The sequence below is a fragment of the Sciurus carolinensis genome, chromosome 1 (genome assembly GCF_902686445.1).
Source record: "Sciurus carolinensis chromosome 1, mSciCar1.2, whole genome shotgun sequence".
NCBI classification, from domain to species: Eukaryota; Metazoa; Chordata; class Mammalia; order Rodentia; family Sciuridae; genus Sciurus; species Sciurus carolinensis.
This window is the reverse complement of record NC_062213.1, coordinates 35,430,729-35,453,572: the sequence shown is the minus strand read 5'-3', so window position 1 is coordinate 35,453,572 and position 22,844 is coordinate 35,430,729. Positions and strand designations below refer to the sequence as shown.

Below are 22,844 nucleotides of genomic sequence, written 5' to 3'. Positions count from 1 at the left end.
ATATATAATACATATTTTATTTGGAAAGATGATACAAATGTTTATATATTTGATAGGTAGGTATTTTGTAAAGCCAAGAAATGATTCCTGGTTTTTTAATTAAATATTTTGGGCCTATTGACCTTTTCAATTAAAGTTTTTAAATTGGAAACTAGATTAATATAAATGTGTTTAGGATAAAAACTTTTGTCACTGATTAAGAACAGCATGATTTTTTTTTTTTTAAATCTTATCCTTCCCCTTTCCCTCCCTCTTTCCTTTATTTTTACTCTGCTTCTGCATATGAGAGAAAACATTCAATCTTTGAGTTTCTGAGTTTGGCTTATTTCACTTAGCATGGTATTTTCCATTTCCATCCATTTACTATCAAATGCCATAATTTCATTCCTTTTTGTGGTTGATTAGAATTCCAGCATGTGTGTGTGTGTGTGTGTGTGTGTGTGTGTGTGTGTGTATACCACAATTTCTTAATCCATTCATCTTTTGATGGGCATCTGGGTTGAGTTCATATTTAACTATTTGAATTATGCTGCTTCAGACAATGAGATAGATATATTGCTGTAGTATGCCGATGTTAGATCTTTCGGGAAAATACAAGGGATGGGATAACTGGGTCATATGGTGATTCCATCCCTAGTCTTTTGAGGAATCTCCATACTGCTTTCCACAGTGACTGTAGTAGTCTGCAGTTCCTAAAACAAGCATACATTTCCCCCCCAAACTTTCCAACATTTATTTTATTCATATTCTTTATCATTGCCATTCTGACAGGAGTGAGATAAAATCTTACTCAGTTGTTTTGATTTGCATTTCTCTGATTGCTAGAGATGTTGAATATTTCTTCACATACTTAAGAGCAACATGAATTTTTGCAGATTATCAAAAAGGACTTTTTTTAGAAAATATATTTTCATTTACATACTTATTCAATATTTGTTGTTAACATATTGTTGAGTCAATATGGCAGTCTTTCTTTGCATTACCTTTTGTTCATTTACAAATTGTTTTATACTAAAAAGATTTTTGTCTTTTTCTTGAAGAAATACAAAATCTTAGATACTATGACTTTCTTTTTTTTATTTTAATTTATTTTTATTGTAAACAAATGGAATACATGTTGTTTCTGTTTATACATGGAGTAACAGCATACCATTTGCATAATCATACATTTACATAGGGTAATGATGTTTGATTCATTCTGTTATTTTTTCCTTCACCCCCACCCCTCTTTTGCCTCTATACAGTCCCTCCTTCCTCCATTCTTGCCCCCCTCCCACCCCCCATTATGTGTCATCATCCACTTATCAGTGAGATCATTTGCCTTTTGGATTTTTGAGATTGGCTTATCTCACTTAGCATGATATTCTCCAATTTCATCCATTTGCCTGCATATGCCTAATTTTATTATTCTTTATAGCTGAGTAATATTCCATTGTATATATATATATATACCACAGTTTCTTTATCCATTCATCAACTGAAGGACATCTAGGTTGGTTCCACAGTCTGGCTATTGTGAATTGAGCAGCTATGAACATTGATGTGGCTGTATCTCTGTAGTATGCTGATTTTAAGTCCTTTGGGTATAGGCCGAGGAGTGGGATAGCTGGGTCAAATGGTGGTTCCATTCCAAGTTTTCTAAGGAATCTCCACACTGCTTTCCAGAGTGGCTGCACTAATTTGCAGCCCCACCAGCAATGTATGAGTGTACCTTTTTCCCCACATCCTCTCCAACACCTATTGTTGCTTGCATTCTTGATAATCACCATTCTAATTGGGGTAAGATGGAATCTTAGTGTAGTTTTGATTTGCCTTTCTCTTATTACTAGAGATGGTGAACATTTTTTCATATGTTTGTTGATTGCTTGTAGATCTTCTTCTGTGAAGCATCTGTTCATATCCTTAGCCCATTTGTTGATTGGGTTATTTTTATTCTTGGTGTAGAGTTTTTTGAGTTCTTTATATATTCCGGAAATTAGTGCTCTATCTGAAGTATGAGTGGCAAAGATATTTTCCCACTCTGTAGGCTCTCTCTTCACATTACTGATAGTTTCCTATGCTGATAGAAAGCTTTTTAGTTTGAATCTATCCCAGTTGTTGATTCTTGCTTTTATTTCTTGTGCTATGCAAGTCCTGTTAAGGAAGTCTGATCCTAAGCCAACAAGTTGAAGATTTGGACCTACTTTTTCTTCTGTAAGATGCAGGGTCTCTGGTCTGATTTCGAGGTCCTTGATCCATTGTGAGTTGATTTTTGTGCAGGGTGAGAGATAGGGGTTTAGTTTCATTCTGTTGCATATGGTTTTCCAGTTTTCCCAGCACCATTTGTTGAAGAGGCTATCTTTTCTCCATTGCATATTTTTGGCCCCTTTGTCTAGTATGAGAAAATTGTATTTATTTGGGTTTGTGTCCATGTCCTCTATTCTGTACCATTGGTCTACCTGTCTATTTTGGTACCAGTACCATGCTGTTTTTGTGACTATTGCTTTGTAGTATAGTTGAAGTTCTGGTATTGAGATACATCCTGCTTCATTCTTCCTGCTAAGGATTGTTTTAGCTATTCTGGGTTTCTTATTCTTCCAGATGAATTTCATGATTGCTTGCTCTATTTCTGTAAGGTACATCATTGGGATTTTAATTGGAATTGCATTGAATCTGTATAGCACTTTTGGTAGTATGGCCATTTTGAGAACATTAATTCTGCCTATCCACGAACATGGGAGATCTTTCCATCTTCTAAGGTCTTCCTCAATTTCTTTCTTCAGTGTTTTGTAGTTTTCATTGTAGAGATCTTTTACCTCTTTGGTTAGATTGATTCCCGAGTATTTTATTTTTTTTGAGGCTATTGCAAATGGAGTTGTTTTCCTCATTTCCCTTTCAACTGTTTCGTTGCTTGCGTATAAAAATGCTTTGGATTCATGTGTGTTGATTTTATAGCCTGCTGATTTGCTGAATTCATTGATGAGGTCTAGAAGTTTTCTGGAGGAGGCTTTTGGATCCTCTAAATATAGAATCATGTCATCAGCAAATAGTGACAGCTTAAGTTTCTCTTTTCCTATTTGTATCCCTTTAATTTCTTTGGTCTGCCTAATTGCTCTGGCTAGAGTTTTGAGGACAGTGTTGAATAGAAGTGGTGAAAGAGGACATCCCTGCCTTGTTCCTGTTTTTAAAGGGAATGCTTCCAGTTTTTCTCCATTAAGAATGATGTTGGCCTTGGGCTTAGCATAAATAGCCTTTACAATCTTCAGGTATGTTCCTACTATCCCTATTTTTTCTAGTGTTTTGAGCATGAAGGGGTGTTGTATTTTGTCGAATGCTTTTTCTGCGTCAATGGAAATAACCATATGATTCTTATTCTTAAGTCTGTTGACATGATGGATTACGTTTATTGATTTACGGCTGTTAAGCCATCCTTGCATTCCAGGGATGAACCCCACTTGATCGTGGTGCACAATTTTCGTAATGTTTTTGGATACGGTTTGCCAATATTTTGTTAAGGATCTTTGCATCTATATTCATCAAGGATATTGATCTAAAATTTTCTTTCCTTGATGTGTCTTTGCCTGGTTTGGGTATGAGGGTGATATTAGCTTCATAGAATGAGTTTGGTAGGGTACCCTCCTTTTCTATTTCCTGGAATACTTTGAGAAATATTGGAATGAGTTCTTCTTTGAAGGTCTTGTAGAACTCGGCTGAGAATCCGTCTGGTCCTGGGCTTTTCTTGGATGGTAGATTTTTAATGGCTTCTTCTATTTCATTGCTTGATATTGATCTGTTTAAATTGTGTATGTCCTCCTGGTTCAGTTTGGGAGGAGCATATGTCTCTAGAAATTTGTCAATGTCTTCGGTAGTTTCTATTTTGTTGGAATACAGATTTTCAAAGTAGCTTCTCATTATGTTCTGTATCTCAGTGGTGTCTGTCGTGATATTTCCTTTTTCATCACGAATTTTAGTAATTTGAGTTTTCTCTCTCCTTCTCTTTGTTAGTGTGGCTAAGGGTTTGTCTATTTTGTTTACTTTCTCAAAGAACCAACTTTTTGTTTTGTCAATTTTTTGAATTGTTTCTTTTGTTTCAATTTCATTTATTTCAGCTCTGATTTAATTATTTCCTGTCTTCTACTACTTTTGCTGTTATTCTGTTCTTCTTTTTCTGGGACTTTGAGATGTAATGTTAGGTCATTTAGTTGTTGACTTTTCATTCTTTTCTGGAATGCACTCCATGCAATGAATTTTACTTTTAGTACCACTTTCATAGTGTCCCAGAGATTTTGATATGTTGTATCATCATTCTCATTGACCTCTGAGAATTTTTTTTATCTCCTCCCTAATGTTTTCTGTTGTCCATATTTCATTCAATAGCATATTATTTAGTCTCCAGGTGTTGGAGTAATTTCTGTTTTTTATTTTGTCATTGATTTTTACTCTCAGTCCATTATGATCTGATAGAACACAAGACAGTATCTTTATTTTTTTGCATTTCCTAAGGGCTGCTTTGTGGCATAACATATGGTCTATTTTCGAGAAGTTTCCACATGCTGCTGAGAAGAAAGTGAATCCGCTCGTTGATGGATGGAATATTCTATATATGTCTATTAAGTCTAGGTTATTGATTGTGTTATTGAGTTCTATGGTTTCTTTGTTCGATTTTTGTTTGGAAGATCTATCTAGTGGTGACAGCGGTGTGTTAAAGTCACCCAGAATTATTGTGTTGTGGTCTATGTGATTCCTGAAATTGAGAAGGATTTGTTTGATGTACAGGGATGCACCATTGTTCGGGGCATAAATATTTACTATCGTTATGTCTTCCTGATTTATGGTTCCCTTAAGCAGTATGAAATGTCCTTCTTTATCCCTTCTGACTAACTTTGGCTTGAAGTCCACTTTATCTGATATAAGGATGGAAACCCCCACTTTTTTACTGAGTCCATGTGCGTGGTAGGTTTTTTCCCATCCTTTCACCTTTAGTCTGTGGATGTCTTTTTCTATGAGATGAGTCTCTTGTAGGCAGCATATTGTTGGGTCTTTCTTTTTAATCCATTCTGCCAGTCTATGTCTTCTGATTGATGAGTTTAGGCCATTAACATTAAGGATTATTATTGAGATATGATTTGTATTCCCAGTCATTTGACTTATTTTTGGTTTTTAAGTTGGCTTGGTTTCTCCTTTGAGTGGTTTTTCTCTAAGGTAATTCCTCCCTTTGCTGACCTTCATTGTTGTTTTTCATTTCCTCCTCATGGAATATTTTGTTGAGAACATTCTATAGTGCAGGCTTTCTATTTGTAAATCCTTTTAACTTTTGTTTATCATGGAAGGATTTTATTTCATCTTCAAATCTGAAGGTTAGTTTTGCTGGGTATAGGATTCTTGGTTGGCAACCATGTTCTTTCAGAGCTTGAAATATATTGTTCTAGGCCCTTCTAGCTTTTAGAGTCTGGGTTGAGAAGTCAGCAGCTATCCATATTGGTCTCCCCCTATATGTAATCTGATGCTTTTCTCTCGCGGCCTTAAAAATCCTATCTTTATTTTGAATGTTAGGCATTTTCATTATAATGTGCCTTGGTGTGGATCTGTTGTGATTTTGTGCATTTGGTGTTCTGTAAGCCTCTTGTATTTGATTTTCCATTTCATTCTTCAGGCTTGGAAAATTTTCTGATATTATTTCATTGAATAGGTTGTTCATTCCTTTGGTTTGTATCTCTGTGCCTTCCTCAATCCCAATAATTCTTAAATTTGGTCTTTTCATGATATCCCATAGTTCTTGGAGATTCTGTTCATGATTTCTTACCATCTTCTCTGTTTGGGCAACTTTATTTTCAAGATGAAATATTTTGTCTTCATTGTCTGAGGTTCTGTCTTACATGTGGTCTAGTCTTTTGGTGATGCTTTCCATTGAGTTTTTTATTTGGTTTATTGTTTCCTTCATTTCAAGGATTTCTGTTGGTTTTTTTTTTTTTTTTTTTTTTTTTGAGAATGTCTATCTCTTTGTTGAAATGATCTTTTGCTTCCTGCAGGTGCTCTTTTAGTTTATTGGTATTATCATTCATTGCCTGCATTTGCTCTCTTATCTCATCTTTTGCTTCAAGAATCATCTTAATCATGTATAATCTGAAGTCTTTTCTGACATTTCTTCTAACATACTGTCATTGGATTCTATTAATATAGAATCTGGATTTGTTTGGATCATTTTCTTCCCTTATTTTTTCATGTTGTTCATGTATCTTCCCCTCTAGCAGTGCAGTTCTGGGGTATTGAAGTTTTCCCCCTATAGGCTTATAGTGGCCCTATAGGTTTCCAAAACCTTTTCTTTAAGGGGAGATCAAGATTAGCAGTGCCCAATTCAGACACTATGCAGTCCTAGACCAAATAGCCCCTATGAAGACAATAACAAAATTGTCATAATAAACAGAATGAGTTAAAATATTATCTTCAATAAAACAAAGAGATTTGCAATAACGTCTGCAGTTTCTAATGGAGGACAAAGAGGATGCAGAGGGATGTAGAATGTGGCTGTTAATGGGATAAGAAAAGATTATACATAAGTTCTAGATAATAGAAAGGGTGAGAGTGTAATCAAAAGAAATTGGATGTTAGCATGCAAAAAAGGGAGAAAGAGACTCTGAGGGAACAGGTAAACAAAAGGAAAAGAGAGCAAGAAAAGTAAAGAAATAAAAACTTACATTTTTTCTCTAAGGAGAAAAAAGAAAATCTACAGTATAACAGTCATATAGTAATGAAACCTCCCAGTGTTCAATAGCCTGATGCATGAGAGGTACCTGACAATGAGCTTCAAGCCTCCAGCAGGCGTCTCAGGATGGGATTTGCCCCACCTAAAGATGGAAGCTACGGCTTCAAGAATTATCCAAGATGGCCGCTCTGGCTTCCATATGTGATGGCAAATGGGGAGCTGTAGCTCAGGGTGAGGACGTGGTCAGCTGGAGGTCCCGAGGCGGGATGCGGTTGGTCAGGCAGGGGTCCTGGAGGTCCAGTGTGTTTGGTGTGGTTGTGGGATCCTGGAGGCCAGGTGCAATCAGTCAGTCTGGGGTCCCAGTGATAGGGCGCAGTCAGTTGGTCAGGGGGTCCTGGTGGCAGGGAGCAGTCAGTCTTTGTGAGGGCCCCAGAGGCAGGGAGTGATCGGTGAGGCTGAGGGATCCTGGAGACAGAGCTCAGTCAGACCGGCCAGGGGTCCTACGGGGCCTGACTGTTTTCTCAAAATGGCAGCAGCCACGTGTAATCAAACCTGCAGGTACTGTGACAGTGAACTTCCAGGCAACAGCAGGCAGCTGGTGCTCCACTGGCGGTCGACGATTGGTTTGCTGACTGTTGTCGGACGATCAGGAGGTGAACCTTGTGCATTGGGTGATGGATAGGTGTAAGGCAGGCGATGGACCGGCCAGAGGCAGGCAAATGGCAGATGATAGGCGCCTGACAGTGAGCAATCTGCACTCAAAAAAGGCGTTGATATGCTGGCAGACTGCAGGTCATCACAGCAGACAAATGGGGTAAACAGCAGGGAATTGATATGCAGCAAAAACTGCCTTACCAAGAAACAGATATCCTCTGCTTGAAACCGGAGTTACGGAGGGACAAGGAATGCAGCCTCCCTCTAGTCCGCCATCTTGGATCCCTCACTATGGTTTTCTTGTGTTTGATCACTTCTATGATATTTGGTGATAAATAAATCTTATTAATCCATTATGTGATTATATTTAAATAATAAGTTATGTGATTTTTTTTCTCTGGGATATAACATTCACTCTGAAGTTTATGCAGAGAATACATTATATTCTTTTATGGTTGATATAGAGGTATATAGTTACCAAGTATATTAATTCATTTCTACACAAAAATATATAATGGTATGAATTTTAATTTATTGCTTATGTCATTTAAAAAAGTAACACTGTAAAAAAATAAGTTCGATCTAAAAAGAAGATTTAATTTACATGATTACTATAACTTACTAATTAATGAAAGCCCCAGTTGGTGACCAGGTTTAGTTACCAATTCTTAGTCTTTAAGAAAGAGAAAGCTAATGAACAGATTGTTGAGTCATAAATGTACTTCTTATGACCAGTCCTAGGCAAATTATTGGGAACTGAATTTCAGAGGTCTTCACTACTCTGTGCATAATCCTTCTTTAACTTTTAAATATCCAGTCCTATTTTGTTTTGCTAGCCAGTGTTCTATTTTGGTCTAGTTTGCCCTCCATTTCCTGAATATTGTGAAAATAGTATGTACACTAGTAGTTATGCAGAAGGACTAATTTAACTTTAATAAAAGAATAGAACAAGGAGTGAATAACAGTAATCCCAAGATTGACTCAGTAAGGGTACCACATGAGGTGGGATTTGTTTTTGTTTTTATTTTTAGTTGGGAATATTTGTTTGTTCATATCATATACATAATGATTTGAATGCCTACTTATGGCTCAGTTTCTGACCATGATTTCATAGATTTGGCAATATAAAAATTATTTCTTATCTCAGAATTAGCGGGATTTTTTTCTGTATATGGTTTTGGATAAGACTGTTGAATACTGTAGGACTGAAAACAAAGCACTCCACTTGATTATAATTATTTATATAGTATTTATTTATATTCATTTTCATTATGGTATAGTTATGAATAATTTAACTTATAAATATTTTAAATTTAATATACTTTAAGAACTACTTTTATTGAAGAGACTGGATACATATTTCCCCAATTCATTTATTTACTCCTTTAAGCATAAAAAATCCATTTTTAAGGCTTTAAAAAATTCATTCATAAAATCCTATTTTATTTAAAATATTTATGCCTTTATTTCAATTTATATTAAGGGAGAAATTTAGAAAGCAAAAAAAGTCTATTTTCAGGTAACTAAATATACATTTGTTTAATATAGTGCCCCAAAAGATTTATTTTAAAACCTTCAGTGAGAATAAAAATATGCAGAAAACTTTAGGACTAAATTGTTGTTTTAAAACAGCATTATAATTTTAATATAAGAATCAATGATTTAACTTCTCTTTTTTTTATAAAATTGATTGAAATGTATAATTCCAATAGACAGTGAAGCACTAAGTTTTTATATGTAACAACCCTAGTTTTTCATGTCCATTATATATGACCACAAATCTGTAGAGAGAAATTTCTTCCTAGTACAGTGCACTCAGTTGTGCAAACTTATCTTTTTAGGGTCAAAGAAGAACACAAACCACAACTGACACAGTAAGTAAATATATTGAGTGCAGTAGACTTAACTTCTGTACTTCTGCCACATTCTGCTTCCTGCACCTTTGATGGTATTAGCTTACACTAATACTGGATAGGCTGCAGCTAGTGTGTCTTCTGCTTTCTGACTCTCTGGCTTGTAAGAGAGCTGCCTGCAGCTTCTTACTTCATCCACATAGTGACTGGATGTAGTTTTTTGCTGCCTGCTTGTGGACTGGTTAAGTGTTCAAACTTGATTTCTCTATATTCTGATTGCCTGGATGATAATTGGAGCTCACATTTCCATTGGCTGTAGCTTTTGTGCCTGTGTATTTTTATTGTTATGGATAAGAAAACATCTAATCTACATTGTTATTCATTTGGTTATTCAGTTACATTATTTGCTTATTTAAACAGGTGGTTTCCCTTTAGTGGGATCACTGAACTGGTAAATAACGTTCTTCAGCCCCAGCAAAAACAACAAAATGAAAAGGAACCCCAGACGTAAGTAAGCTGCTCTATATAGACTGACTATTATAACTGATAGTATAACATATTGAAGAGTGTTAACTAAAATACTGCCCTTGGAATAGAATAGTATGCCCATACATAGGAAAATTGTTAGGTTAAATTTCAATGTTTCTTCTTTAATTATTCCCTGGAAATCTAAAAAAAAATAAAAATTATTACAGGATAGTAAAAAGGAAGAGATAATTCTCCCAATTTTAATATAAATAATGTAAAACCATATCTGTCCAGTAAAACATCTTTCTCCAATAATGCAATGTATTCCAGAATGTGCTGTTTTCAACTGTGTTCCAGAAGACATTAAAAAGGTACTAACCCCTAAATTCAATCTTTGGTCAAATCATTTTGGAAAGGTTGTTTTAAAAAAGTTAAACAGACTTCTTTATCCTAATAATTCTGAGACCTTAAATATGCTTCAAGTATATTAAGACATACACAATGTAGTAAACTTATTTGACCACTGAATCTTGTTTCACTGAACATTTTTAGGCTATAAAGTATGATTTGGGAAATATAATAGTTTATTTTCACATTGACCTGAAACATTAAAAACACATTAATTATACTTCTTTTTGATTTAAAAATATTCCTTTAAAAGTTGTTCACGACTCACACTTATTCCTAAATTGTGTAAGAGAGAAGTAACAGGTCATTTTTGCTTACACCCTTTTTACCCAGATTTGTCACAGGGTTCTTAACTAAGTGCAAGGAAATCTAGAATGTCTTCCCATGTTCTCAGGAATAGAGGCAAGCTCTTTTATAGTGAGCAGTAGTAATATCCACCATAGTTAGTTTATATTTGATTCTCATTTATGTGCTTAGATGGAAATTTCAGAATGCCCAAAGTTGAGATTTGCCTGAGGAATACCTATTGCAACAAGGTTATTCATTATTCTTGGTACCATTGGTTCTATTAAAATGCTTTAATGATTAGGATCAAGGTCTAATTTTTTAAGGCTGAAGGTTAGGATTAATAATATGAAGATAATTCAAATATAAAAATGTCCTCAGGAAGGGAATTTGCCATTTGCAGTGTTTCAAGAAATAGTTATTTTTATTGGTGGGATTGCAGGTAGATTTTTTCCTTATCTTTGGTGCCAATGAAAAAACTAAAGATTAAGAGCAATTATGGTGAAAATATGAGAAACTTTTGGTTAATCACTAGGGATTCTGTGATGACTTAGGTCTAGAATGTCCCCTAAGGTCTCAAGTGTTGAAAGCTTGGTTCCCAAAACAACAGTTTTCAGAGGTGGGGCTTTTGGGAGGTGTTTGGATCTTGAGGGCTCTGACCTTATCAGTGAATTAATCCCATTCATAGTTGAATGGACTACTGGGAGGTGGTGGAAACTGTAGGCAGTGGCGCCTGGTTGGAAGAAGCTGGTCACTGCGGCCATGCCCTGGAAAAGTTTTTCTTGTCCCTGGTCTTTTCCTCTCTCTCTCTCTGCTTCCTGACTGCCATAAGCTGAGCAGCTTTCTTCCACTACACCCTGCTACCATGATGTTCTACTTTACCTCAGACCCAAAACAATGAAACCAGCTAACAGCGAACTGAAACCTCTGAAATTGTGACCCAAAATCAGTCTTTTCTCCTATAAGTAATTTTTCTCAGGTATTTGTCACAGTGGTGGAAAGCTAACTAATATGGAAAATTGATATGACAAGTAGGGTCATTGCTGTGACTATACCTACCATGTGGTTCAGAAACCTTTGGAACTGGTTTGTGAGATGAATTTGGAAAAGTTGGAAGATGCAGTATAGAGAAGGCTTAGAATATCACAAGTACAGCAATATAGCATTCTGGTGTGAGTTCAGAAGGCCACAATGCCAACAGGAATGTAGACTGTTCTTACGAGGTTTCAGATGGGAATGAGGATACTACTGGGAATTGGACTAGAGGCCACGAATATTACATTCAGGCAAAGAACTGGTCTACATTTTGTCCATGTCCTTTGTATGAGGCTAAATTTAAAGGTGATGGAATTAATCTGGTGGAGGAAATTTCAAGTCAGTACAGTATTCAAGTAGTGGCCTTGGTATTGCTGGTGGTTTTTAGCCAGGTTTATGGTGATAAACAGCAGCAAAAAGCAGAGCAGAAAGATTAAAAAAAACTTGCAGTTTGACCAGAAGGGGGAGTACAAAATGGGGGCAAAGGAGGTATAGTTTCTGAAGAAGTTAATGCTATTAAAGAGACTGGAAGCTGAGCATGGTGGCACATGTCTGTAATTCTAGCAACTTGAGACTGAGGCAGGAATATAACAAGTTTTTAGATCAGTCTGGTCAACTTAGTGAGACCCTGCCTCAAAAACAAAAGCAAAAAAAAAATATCCAAAAAGGCGAAGCTGGGGATGTAGCTCAGTGGTGACAGTGCCTGTGGGTTCATTCACCAGTACACACGCACACGCACACACACACACACACAGACACAGACACAGACACATACAGAGAGAGAGAGAGAGAGAGAGAGAGAGAGAGAGAGAGAGAGAGAGAAGGAGAGAGAGAGAGAGAGAGAGAGAGAGAGAGAGAGAGAGAGAGAGAGAGAGAGAGAGAGAGAAAGTGTTTTGTACCTGAATAATAGGAAAGATATTTTGAAGCATCTCAGGAATCAGTAAGATACTATCCATTTCAGGCTAAAGTTATAAAAGTGAAAACTCATTTAAAAGACTTTGAGAAAAGATTACTGGGGAATCCTGTTTAGATGTGATCACCTAGGCAATTTTCTCCCCAGTATTTGTTTCACTGTGCTGAGCTGGCACTCAGAAGCCACTGCAGCAGTGATACAAGTGGGCTGTATTACTGTGCCTACTGGCAGCGTACCTTAGTGTCATCCACATTGGTGGTTTTGCAGGCATGAAGAATTCAAGAGTTATGAGGTCATGGAGGTTCCCACCAAGATGTTAAAGAAGGGCCTGGGAGGACTGATAATGTGTGTCAGGGTCAGGATTCCTATAGGTAACCTCTGAGAGGGCAATGCATGAAGCTGTAAGAGTGAAGCCAAAGCTGCATTGGAGACACCAAGAAGTAAGAGATGTCAGGAACAAGGAACATCTACTGAGGAAACCTGAAGGTAAAGAGCAGAGCTAGCCAAGAGAGAGGCCTTGTGGGCTGCAACTGGCAGGGCCATAAGTGCAGGTCCTGTACCAACCCATTGGGACCCACATCTTGCCACTGTGTGCCCTGGATACTGGATGTGGGTTTTCATTTTGATTTGGTCCTGTCTTTTCTTTCTATTCTACTATTCCCCCCCCCCACCACCTTTTTTTCAATGTGCAATTATATGTTGGAAGTGTGTCACTTGCTTTTTTGATTGTTTTTTTTTTTTTATAGGGGCTGAGTTTGCCTTGAGTCTCTGGAGACTTTGGACTTGGACTTTTGGGCAATGCTGGAATCATTAAGACTGTGGGGACTCTAGGTGATAGACTCAATGCATTTTTGCACTGTATGATGGGCATGAGAATTTGGGGGCCAGAAGTGGAATGTTATGGTTTGGATCTACAATGCCCCTCAAAGTCTTATGTGTTGGGGGCTTGAACCCAAATCCAACAGCGTTCAGAGGTGAAACTTTGAGAAGTGATTGGATTATGGAGGCTCTAACCTTATCAGTGGATTAACCCATTGATAGCTGAAAGGACTACTAGGAGGTGGTAGAAACTAGGTGGTGGAGAATGATTAGAGAAAGTATGTACTGGGGGCATTCCCTGAAAGGGTTTTTTGTCCTCCACCCCTCTCTCTCTGTTCTCTGGCTGCCATGATATGAACAGCTTTCTTCTACTACACCCTTTTGCTATGATGTTCTGCCTTACTCAGGTCCAAAGCAATGGAGCCAGTTGGCCATGGACTGAAACCTCTGAAACTGTGAGCCAAACTGCGTTTTTCCTCCTGTAAGTTGTTTTTCTCAGGTATTTGTCCTGGGGATAAAAAACTAACAGAGGTGCCAATGTACAATAGAAAATAAAATTAAAACTAAACAAAAGAATCTTAAAAAGGAGGAGCAGAGATTTCAAAAAATCAATTCTCATTTGTTCTTGGGTGAAGGCGTTTTCTGAGTCATTGGTTAGCTGTTTTTTCCAAAGATCATGTGTTTTTTGAGGATTCTGAAAATTCCAGCTTAAGGTTTCTAGTTGGAGTGATTTGTAACTGCCCAGAGAAAAGGATTAGCTTCTTTTTAGTTGTGACATGTGACTCTGAGGATCAACCTTTTGGAGCTTTTAGTGAAGTAATAATTGTTAACATGACTTATTATAGTCTTTTCTGTCAAGAGTCCAGGGCAGTTTTTCTTTCATGTTTCTTCCAGAAGATTTTAGGTCATAGAGAGTTGCTTATAAGGATGTTTTTAAAAGACTGCTTGTATCTGTTAATGATAAGACAATGTATCACAGTGATTCCTTTGCTGTAATTACTTATATTAGCTTGCAACAGACCAGATCTAGAGTCAGAGATGAAAATTTAAAACACATGGGAAACCTCTTATTAATTCACAAGGATTGAGAGCAGAAGCATCCCCAAAAGTGTTGATGTTATTGTTTTGAAAGCTTAAGATAATAGAAATTGAAGGACTTTTGAGAATGTTGTTAAATTTTAATTTTAGAAATCCATTTGATATTTCTATCTTTCTGAAGACTGAAGATAATATGGCTACAAGGTGTTTTTCATATAAGCTATGTACGTCTTACTGGTTCTTGATTGGTGAAAGCATTTGATATGGAGTTGTGAAGTGGTGAAGGCAGTTCCTGCACATAGATGTTTTCAGGTACAACACTTCAGTATGAACAATCTAGAATTGACTTCATCTGTTACCTTAGAACCACCTTAAATTCCCAGTGGCTCAAGGCAGCATAAATAAATAAAATAATGACAGATTTTTTTGTTCACAAATGCTTTTTATAAAAATTCTTAAAAGAAGGAAAATACTTCTTGCTAAGTTTTTATGAAAACATAATGTTTTTAATGAGAAGTACATAAACCAAAAGTTTGTAATTCATTGAATTGTTATACAGTGAAATTAGCACCAAGATCAAGAATACAAATATTAGGACCCCTCTAGAATGCCCTCATGCTTCTTTCCTGGGAGGACTACCTTCCATCCCTAAGAGTAACTTACATTCTGACTTCTATCTAGCATGCTATTTTCTATGTAGCATCATTATTTTTGCCTGTTTTTATTTAGTTTTTTCACAAGTGGAATCATACAAAATGTAGTCTATTTAGTCTGTATTATTTTGTATAACATAATGTTTGTGATATTCTATTATACGTTGCATGTAGTTGTTTTTCATTCATTCTTATTGATGTTTGATATTCTAGTATCTGAATATACTACAATTTTATTTATCTGTTTTATAGTGATAGATATTTGAGATTATTTCTTATTTCTTGGTTCTTAGTAGTACTGCCATGTACATTCTGATGCCATTATTATTGTTTGTCAATTACCTTGAAGGAGAATTTTATAGTTACTTGTGAAACTAAAGTACTTAAGCTAATTAAAAATATTTTCAAATATTAAAGCTAGTTACTATGTCAGCATCTCTATATCTCCAGCTTGTTATTTAATTGGTAATGCTACATGTACTATTTGTTGATCATGCCTTACCATTTGATGTTTCGATACCTCTGTTTCTAGCCAAGAGAAGGAGAAAAAGGGTTTCAAACAGAACACCACAGAGAAGTGATATCCCTCTGTGCATAATGAAATAATTCAAGGTTTACGGTTAACCACATCAAATGATATGAAGTATAATTAAGTTCATATAAATTGTAAAACATGTAAATACTGTGATGTATTCTTTATATATACATATATATATAATTTTTTAAAAGATTAAGATCACAGCAATATATAAAAGTGTTTTACTCCATAATGTCTTCTTCAAGGAAGTATTTTATTTTGATTAAGCAGAAAACAGTTGAAAGTAGAATCATAAGAATGGACTCAAAATGAATTTTCTACTTATCACCACCTTTTAAAAATTTAGAATTGAGTTTGTTAAATAATTTTCTTCAAGAAGCAAATTTCAGAGAAGTGATGATATATTTCCTCTTGGAGTCAGGAAGTGGTATCTATATATTGAGGGTGAATCATTCTCTAATAATCTTCTACAATAGTATTTTTACTTTTTAAAATCTCAACCTCTAACATCAGGATTATTTCATATTTGTGAATGAAAAAATAATTTCAGTCCCAAAGATTCACTATCCAGTGGTTGTCTATTTTTTTAAGAGGAAATTTACCTCAATTTAATTTCCTTTTGGAGTTAATTATGGTGACATAATAAAACAAAGAAGCAAAGACATTTGTTTAAAAATATTAAAGAAAACATTAGTTCTTTTCATGTAACTTTTCAATATGGTTATTTGTTTTGTACAATACTTCAAAAGTGTTTTTTGAGATATATTGTTGGTCTAAAAGCAATGAAATGTTTGATTTATTTGGGATAGTTTTATAATATTTCTCAGTAATATATTACTAATTTCTCTAACTTATACTGTAAAAAATTAAGCCAGACATCAGATAATATGGGAAATAATCCTTAGCATGGAATTCAAGGTGTTCTCCTTTAAGCTGCCTTTCCAGCTTCTTCTATTTTATTTCCCTTTTTCCTTGTTCCCTTATGCATATCTTATTATAAGTGAGAATATGTTCAGTTTCCTGATTTTTGATCTGCTTTTATGCTTGCATATGAAATACTTGAGGCTGAAAATCTTTCCTCATTTGATACCTATCATAATTTTGCCTATTCTTCAAGGATAAGATGTTTAAAAACTAAAAACTGTCCTTCCTTTAGGAAGTTATGCCTATGCCATTCTCAATTAATGCTTCTTTTCTTTATGCTTTAGTACAGTTTTTCTTATATATTTATTTAACATGTTTCAAATGACTTGTTTTATAATTGTCTAATATTTATACATGTCTATTTTATTTTACTAATGACAAGAACTGAATCATATTCAATTTTATAGTTTTGCTCCATTACCTATTAAATAATACATATACAATACATTATTCATTAATTCATACATTCAGTAAGTATTTATTGAGACTTTGGCTATGGGCCCTTTATTAAGCTAAGTCACTAAGATAAAATTGGGAGAAGAAACACACAATAATCTTAATGAATTATATTTTCTAATTACAGAGTTAAATATAATCAGATAGTCACATATATGAAAAAAGTTCAACTCTGATGAATGCAGTATACTATGATGCTTTGAAAATATTTAATGGATGGATTTGACCTAATCAGAGATGTTAAGGAGTATCTTCCCAAGGAAGTGATATTGAGGTACAGTGAGAATAATGTAGAGTTATGGAAGTGAAAAGTAGAAAGTGTTATGGTTATGTTAGTTTTATGAAATTGTTGGGGAATTATTTTCCCCCTGAAAATAATTTTCCAGGGGGAAAGATATTTCCCCCTGGAAATGTCTTGCAGAGGGCCTTAATCTGTTTCTATATGAATTCCTTTGACAATCCTGTGAAACCTATAGATGTCTTCTTAAAAGATAAAAGGTAAATACAAGCAATTACAAAGGAAGCTCATTAAGTTGAAATACAGATCTACCAATGGACTCCTTGAGGAGTCTATGAATATATTGCACTTTCAACAAAAGCTGGATAAAAGGATTACAATATTCATATGGAAGGAAAAAAGATTTATGAATAGTAAAAGTTTCTACAAGAAGAACAAAGAGACAGACCCATTTTACCAGAGATATCATAACCAGTTATAAAGCCAAAGTATTATATACCCTGGGATATTTGGATTTTATTCCCCTGAAGTCATCCCTTTAAGATAAAGAAGTTGATTTTTAAAAAATATTTTATTTATTTATTGGTACTAGGATTTTAACTTAGGGGCTCTTTATTACTAAGCTATATCCCTATCCCTTTTATTTTTTTTTTTTTGAGATAGGGTCTTGCTAAGTTGCTTAGCGTCTCCCTAAGTTGCCAAGGCTGGCCTTGAACTTGCAATCCTCCTGCTTCAACCTTCTGAGTTGCTGGGATTAAAGAAGTGTGCTACTCCACTCGGTGAGAAGTTCCTCCTTTTGGAGTCCTTATAAATCTATTGAGTAGCCCTCAATTTCTTTTCTTTCTTTTTTTTCTTTTTTCTTTTTGATACTGGGGATTGAACTCAGGGGCTCTTGTCCACTGAGCAACATTCCCAGCCTTATTTTGTATTTTGTTTAGAGACAGGGTCTCATTGAGTTGCTTAGTGCCTTGCTCTTGTTGAGGCTGCCTTTGAACTTGTGATCCTCCTGCCTCAGCCTCCTGAGCCACTGGGATTACAGGTGTGCACCACCACGCACGGCCCTCAGTTTCTTTTCTGAAAAGAAATAGCAATCTAGAAAGTTGCAGGGGTATGACCTCACAACAGCAAGTGTTTGAAATAAACAAATACAATGCATTTAACTTGTGGAGATCATGAAAATACACATGTGGAACAACAATAACAAAACTGTGTGCCTAGGGAAAAAAATTCCAGGAATAACAGTACACATGATTTTAAAAGACTTATCATTATCTCACACAACTCAATGATAATTAAAGAAAATTTAGTTTGGAAAATATGAAATTCAATGAGTTGCTTTAATGGTGATGGAGACATTAATGTAGAAGATCTGAAAAATTTGGATGAGAAAGCTTTATGAGATAAGAAAACGGAAAAAGCAATTATTTTAGTTAGTTTTTTCACCACTGTGACTAAAAGACCTGACCAGCACAATTGTAGAGGAGAAGAGGTTATCTGGGGGCTTCCTGTTTCTGAGGTCTCAGTCCATAGGCAGTCAGGTTCATTCCTTAGGGATCAAGGTGAGGCCAAACATAACAGAGGAAGAGTGTGGCAGATGGAAGCAGCTTACATTGTGATTGGGAGAGAGGGAGAGAGAGAGAGAGAGAGAGAGAGAGAGAGAGAGAGAGAGAGAGAGATATCTCTCCTTGCCAGATAAAAATATATACCCTAAAGCCATGCCACCATTGCCCACCTCCTTCAGCCACACATCACCTGTCTTTAGCTACCACTCAATTAATTTCATCAGGTGATTAATTCACTGTTTGGGTTAAGGCTCTCATAACCCAATCATTCCTACTCTGAACCTTCTCACATTGTCTCACATGTGAGCTTTTGGGGGATACCTCACATCCAAACATAACATTCCACCCTGGTCCCCCAAAATTCACAACCATCTCACAATGCAAAATACTTTTAGTCCATTCCCAAGAGTCCCCATAGTCTCAACAATCTGAAGATTGCTCAGAGTTCTAGTCCAAAGTCTTCTCTGAGGCGCAAGGCAATCTCACATTGTGAGGTCCTGTAAAATTAAAAGCAATATACAAGTATCCAATATATAAAGGTACAGAGTAAACATTTCCATTCAGACAAATAGGGGCATAGAAAGAAGGGCTAGGACAAAAGCAAGACTAAGACCTATCTGGGTGAACAAGTCCTGTAGCTCCACGTCTGACATCTGGGGCACATGGCATCACTATGCTCTGTCCAAAGGGCTCCACTCCTATGACCTTGTTGGTTGCAGCCGAAGTGGCATTTGTGTTGACTTGTCTCTGCTCAATTCCTGCAACTTTCCTAGGATGATGTCCCTGGCATTTCTTAATCTCAGAAGTCTTACTGAAGCTTAGGCTTTCTCCTCAGGGGCTGCTCACAGGGACTTTGATCCTGCTGCACTTTGCCTGGCCTCCCAGGCCTTTTTTTTTTTTTTTTAAATTTGTTCTAATTAGTTATACATGACAGCAGAATGCTTTTTAACTCATTGTACACAAATGGAGCATAACTTCTCTTTTCTCTGGCTGTACATGATGCAGAGACACACAGTTCATGCAATCATACATGTACATGGTGTAGTAATGTCCATTTCATTCCACCATCCAACCCACCCTCACCCCCTCCCCTCTCCTCCCTTCACTCTCCTCTGCCCAATACAGTGTTCCTCCGTTCTTCCCTATCCCCCTCCCATTATTGATAAGCATCTGCTTATCAGAGAAAACATTTGACCTTTGGTTTTTTGGGTTTGGCTTATTTCAATTAGCATATTCTGTAGTTCCATCCATTTACTTGCAAGTGCCATAATTTCATTCTTACTTAAGGCTGAGTAATATTTCATTGTGTATGTGTACCAATTTTATTAATTCAGTCATCTGCTGAAGGGTATCTAGGTTGGTTCCATAGTTTAGCTATTGTGAATTGGCCTGGTATAAACAATGATGTGGTGGTGTCACTGTAGTATGCTGATTTTAAGTTCTTTGGATATAAAATTAGGAGTGGGGTAACTGGTTCAAATAGTGGTTCCATTCCAAGTTTTCTGAGGAATCTCCATACTGCTTTCCAGAGTGGTTGCACCAATCTGCAGTCCCACCAGCAGAGTGTACCCTTTTCCCCCATCCTCGTCAGCACTTATTGCTGCTTACATCCTTTGTAATTGCTTTTCTGACTGGAGTGAGAAGAAATCTTTAAATCTTTAGAGTAGTTTTGATTTGCATTTTTCTAATTGGTGGAGATGTTGAACATTTTTTCATATATTTGTTGACCGATTGTATATCTTCTTCTGTGAAGTGTCTGTTCAGTTCTTCAGCCCATTTATTGACTGGGTTATTTGTTTTTTTTGGTGTTAAGTTTTTTGAGTTCTTTAAATATCCTGGAGATTAGTACTCTATCTGATGTGCATGTAGTAAAGATTTTCTTCCACTCTGTAGGCTCTCTCTTTAAATTATTGATTCTTCTCTTGCTGAGAAGAAGCTTTTTAGTTTGAATCCATTGCATTTATTGATTCTTGATTTTATTTCTTGTGTTTTAGGGCTCCTGTTAAGGGAGTCAGGTCCTAGGCTGACATAGTGGAGATTTGGGCCGACTTTTTCTTCTATTAGGCATAGGGTCTCTGGTCTAATGCCTACGTCCTTGATTCTCTTGAGTTGAGTTTTGTGCAGGGTGAGAGATAAGGGTTAAATTTCATTTTGTTTTATGTGGATTTCCAATTTTACCATCACCATTTGTTGAAGTGGTTATCTTTTCTCCAGTGTATGTTTTTGGCACTTTTGTCTAGTACATGATAATTGTATTTCTATGAGTTTGTCTCTGTGTCTTCTATTCTGTACCATTGGTCTACAGGTCTGTTTTGGTGTCAGTACCTTGCTGTTTTTGTTACCATAGCTCTGTAGTATAGTTTTAAGGTCTGGTATTGTGATGCCTCCTGCTTCACTCTTCTTGCTAAGGATTGCCTTGGCTATTCTGGATCTCTTATTTTTTCCAAATGAATCTCATGATTGATTTTTTTATTTGTATGAAGAATGTCATTGGGATTTTAATAGAATTGCATTTAATCTGTATAATACTTTTATAATAGTATGGTAATTTTGACAATGTTAATTCTGCCTATCCAAGAGCATGGGAGATCTTTCCATCTTCTAAGTTCTTCTTCAGTTTCTTTCTTTAGTATTCTGTAGTTGTCATTGTAGAGGTCTTTCACCTCTTTTGTTAGGTTATTCCCAAGTATTTTATTTTTTCTGAGGCTCTGGCAAATTAGGTAGTTTTCCTAAGTTCTCTTTTAGTGAATTCATCACTGAAGTATAGGAGTGAATTAGAAGTTCTGTTCATGGTTTCTTACCATCTTTACTGTGTGGTCAACTGTATTTTTAAGATTATATATTTTGTCTTCATTGCCTGAGGTTCTGTCTTCCAAGTGATCTGTTCTGTTGGTGATGTTTCTATTAAATTTTTAATTTGGTTTATTCTGTTTTTTTTTTTTTTTTTCAGAATTTGGTTTCTTATCTCTTTATTGAAGTGATCTTTTTCTATCTGTATTTGTTCTCTTACATCATCCTTTACTTTGCAGATCAGTTTATGTATATTATGAACTCCTCTGACATTTGTTCTACTGTATTGTTAATCGTTTTATTATTGGAGCATCTTGGTTTGTTTGGGGTGCTTTCTCCCCTTGTTTTTTCATGTTGTTCATGTGTCTTCCCCTCTAGCAGTGTGTATCTGAGGTATTACAGTTTCTACCCTGTAGACTTAAGTGCCCCTGCATATTTCCAATACTTTGCCTTTAAGTGCGAGATCAGTATTAACAGCAACCAATTCAAACAATATGCAGTCGTAAACCAAAGAGTGCCCGTTAAGGGGTTTATAGTTTTGTCACAATAAACAGATAGGATATGTTTAATTATTGCCGGAGGATCTATAATTTCTAGTGGTAGACAAAGAACAGGGGTGGTGTAGGATGTGATGTTTATGAGGTAGGGGGGTAGACAGAAGTATTAAATCATGGGAAGAGTGAAAGAGGAATCAATAGAAGTTGTGAGCAGGAGAAAAGAGAGAAACAGTGTCTGGGGAAACAGATAAGTGAAAGGAAAATATAGAGAAAAAGTATACAAGAAAGAAAAGATGGGAGAGAGAGAAGGAAAAAGATTAAAAATAATAATAAAATAAGAGAAAAAGAAAAAAGCAAAAGAAAAAAATGTAAAAATAAAAGGATGTACAGTAAAACTGTAATACAGGGCTGGGGATATAGCTCAGTTGATAGAGTGCTTTCCTTGCATGCACAAGGCCCTAGGTTCAATCCCCAGCATCACACACACACACACACACACACACACACCAAAAAAAAAAAAAACCCCAAAAAACTGTAATGCACTATTCAGACATCCCAGTCCTCATTAGCCTGTTACATGAAAAGTAGTTCATTTAAAAAATGGTGGGGATGTGTGAGCAGAATAAGAAAAAACAATCCAAAGGAAAATTGAACAATCATTTCTGTTGGGTTTCAGCAGGTTCTCTGCTTCCCTTCTCATCTGATTGAGTTTGCTTGTATCTCCATCCTCAGGAAGATGAGGGTTACTAGGGTGGGAGGGTTAGTCTTGGAGGTGGGGTATGGCAATTGCCAGTATCCATTGAAAGACTGCACCCCAGGAATCTCCTTTGGGGTATGCTTGTGTCATGTAGGGGCCTGATCTTAGCCCCTTATGTCTCTTGGGGACCCCGCAATGCTGGTCTCTAATTCAGTCTCTAAACTGTATCTCTCTTGCCCCTGCCCTTTTGACTTCGCAATCAGACACCTCTCCTCTCTCCCTAGGTCCTAAGGGCTGAGTGCCAGGACATGTGTGCCTGTTGTGGAAAGCTGTT

At 36.1% G+C, this 22,844-nt stretch overlaps 1 protein-coding gene across 37 annotated transcripts in view; it reads left to right on the top strand.

Annotated features, from left to right (window-relative positions):
- Rims2 (regulating synaptic membrane exocytosis 2) overlaps window positions 1-22,844 on the top strand; it is a 601,671-nt gene that overhangs the window by 91,263 nt on the left and 487,564 nt on the right. For 22 of the 37 annotated variants that reach the window (XM_047527145.1, XM_047527153.1, XM_047527031.1 and 19 more), the window contains exons 2-3: window positions 9,178-9,210; window positions 9,610-9,696. The exons of 14 other annotated variants lie outside the window; for them this stretch is intronic. In XM_047527145.1, the coding sequence (XP_047383101.1) occupies window positions 9,178-9,210; window positions 9,610-9,696 (120 nt within the window). Of the gene's footprint in view, window positions 1-9,177; window positions 9,211-9,609; window positions 9,701-22,844 lie in introns of those variants that run through there. One more of the 37 variants, XM_047527042.1, reaches the window with a different exon arrangement.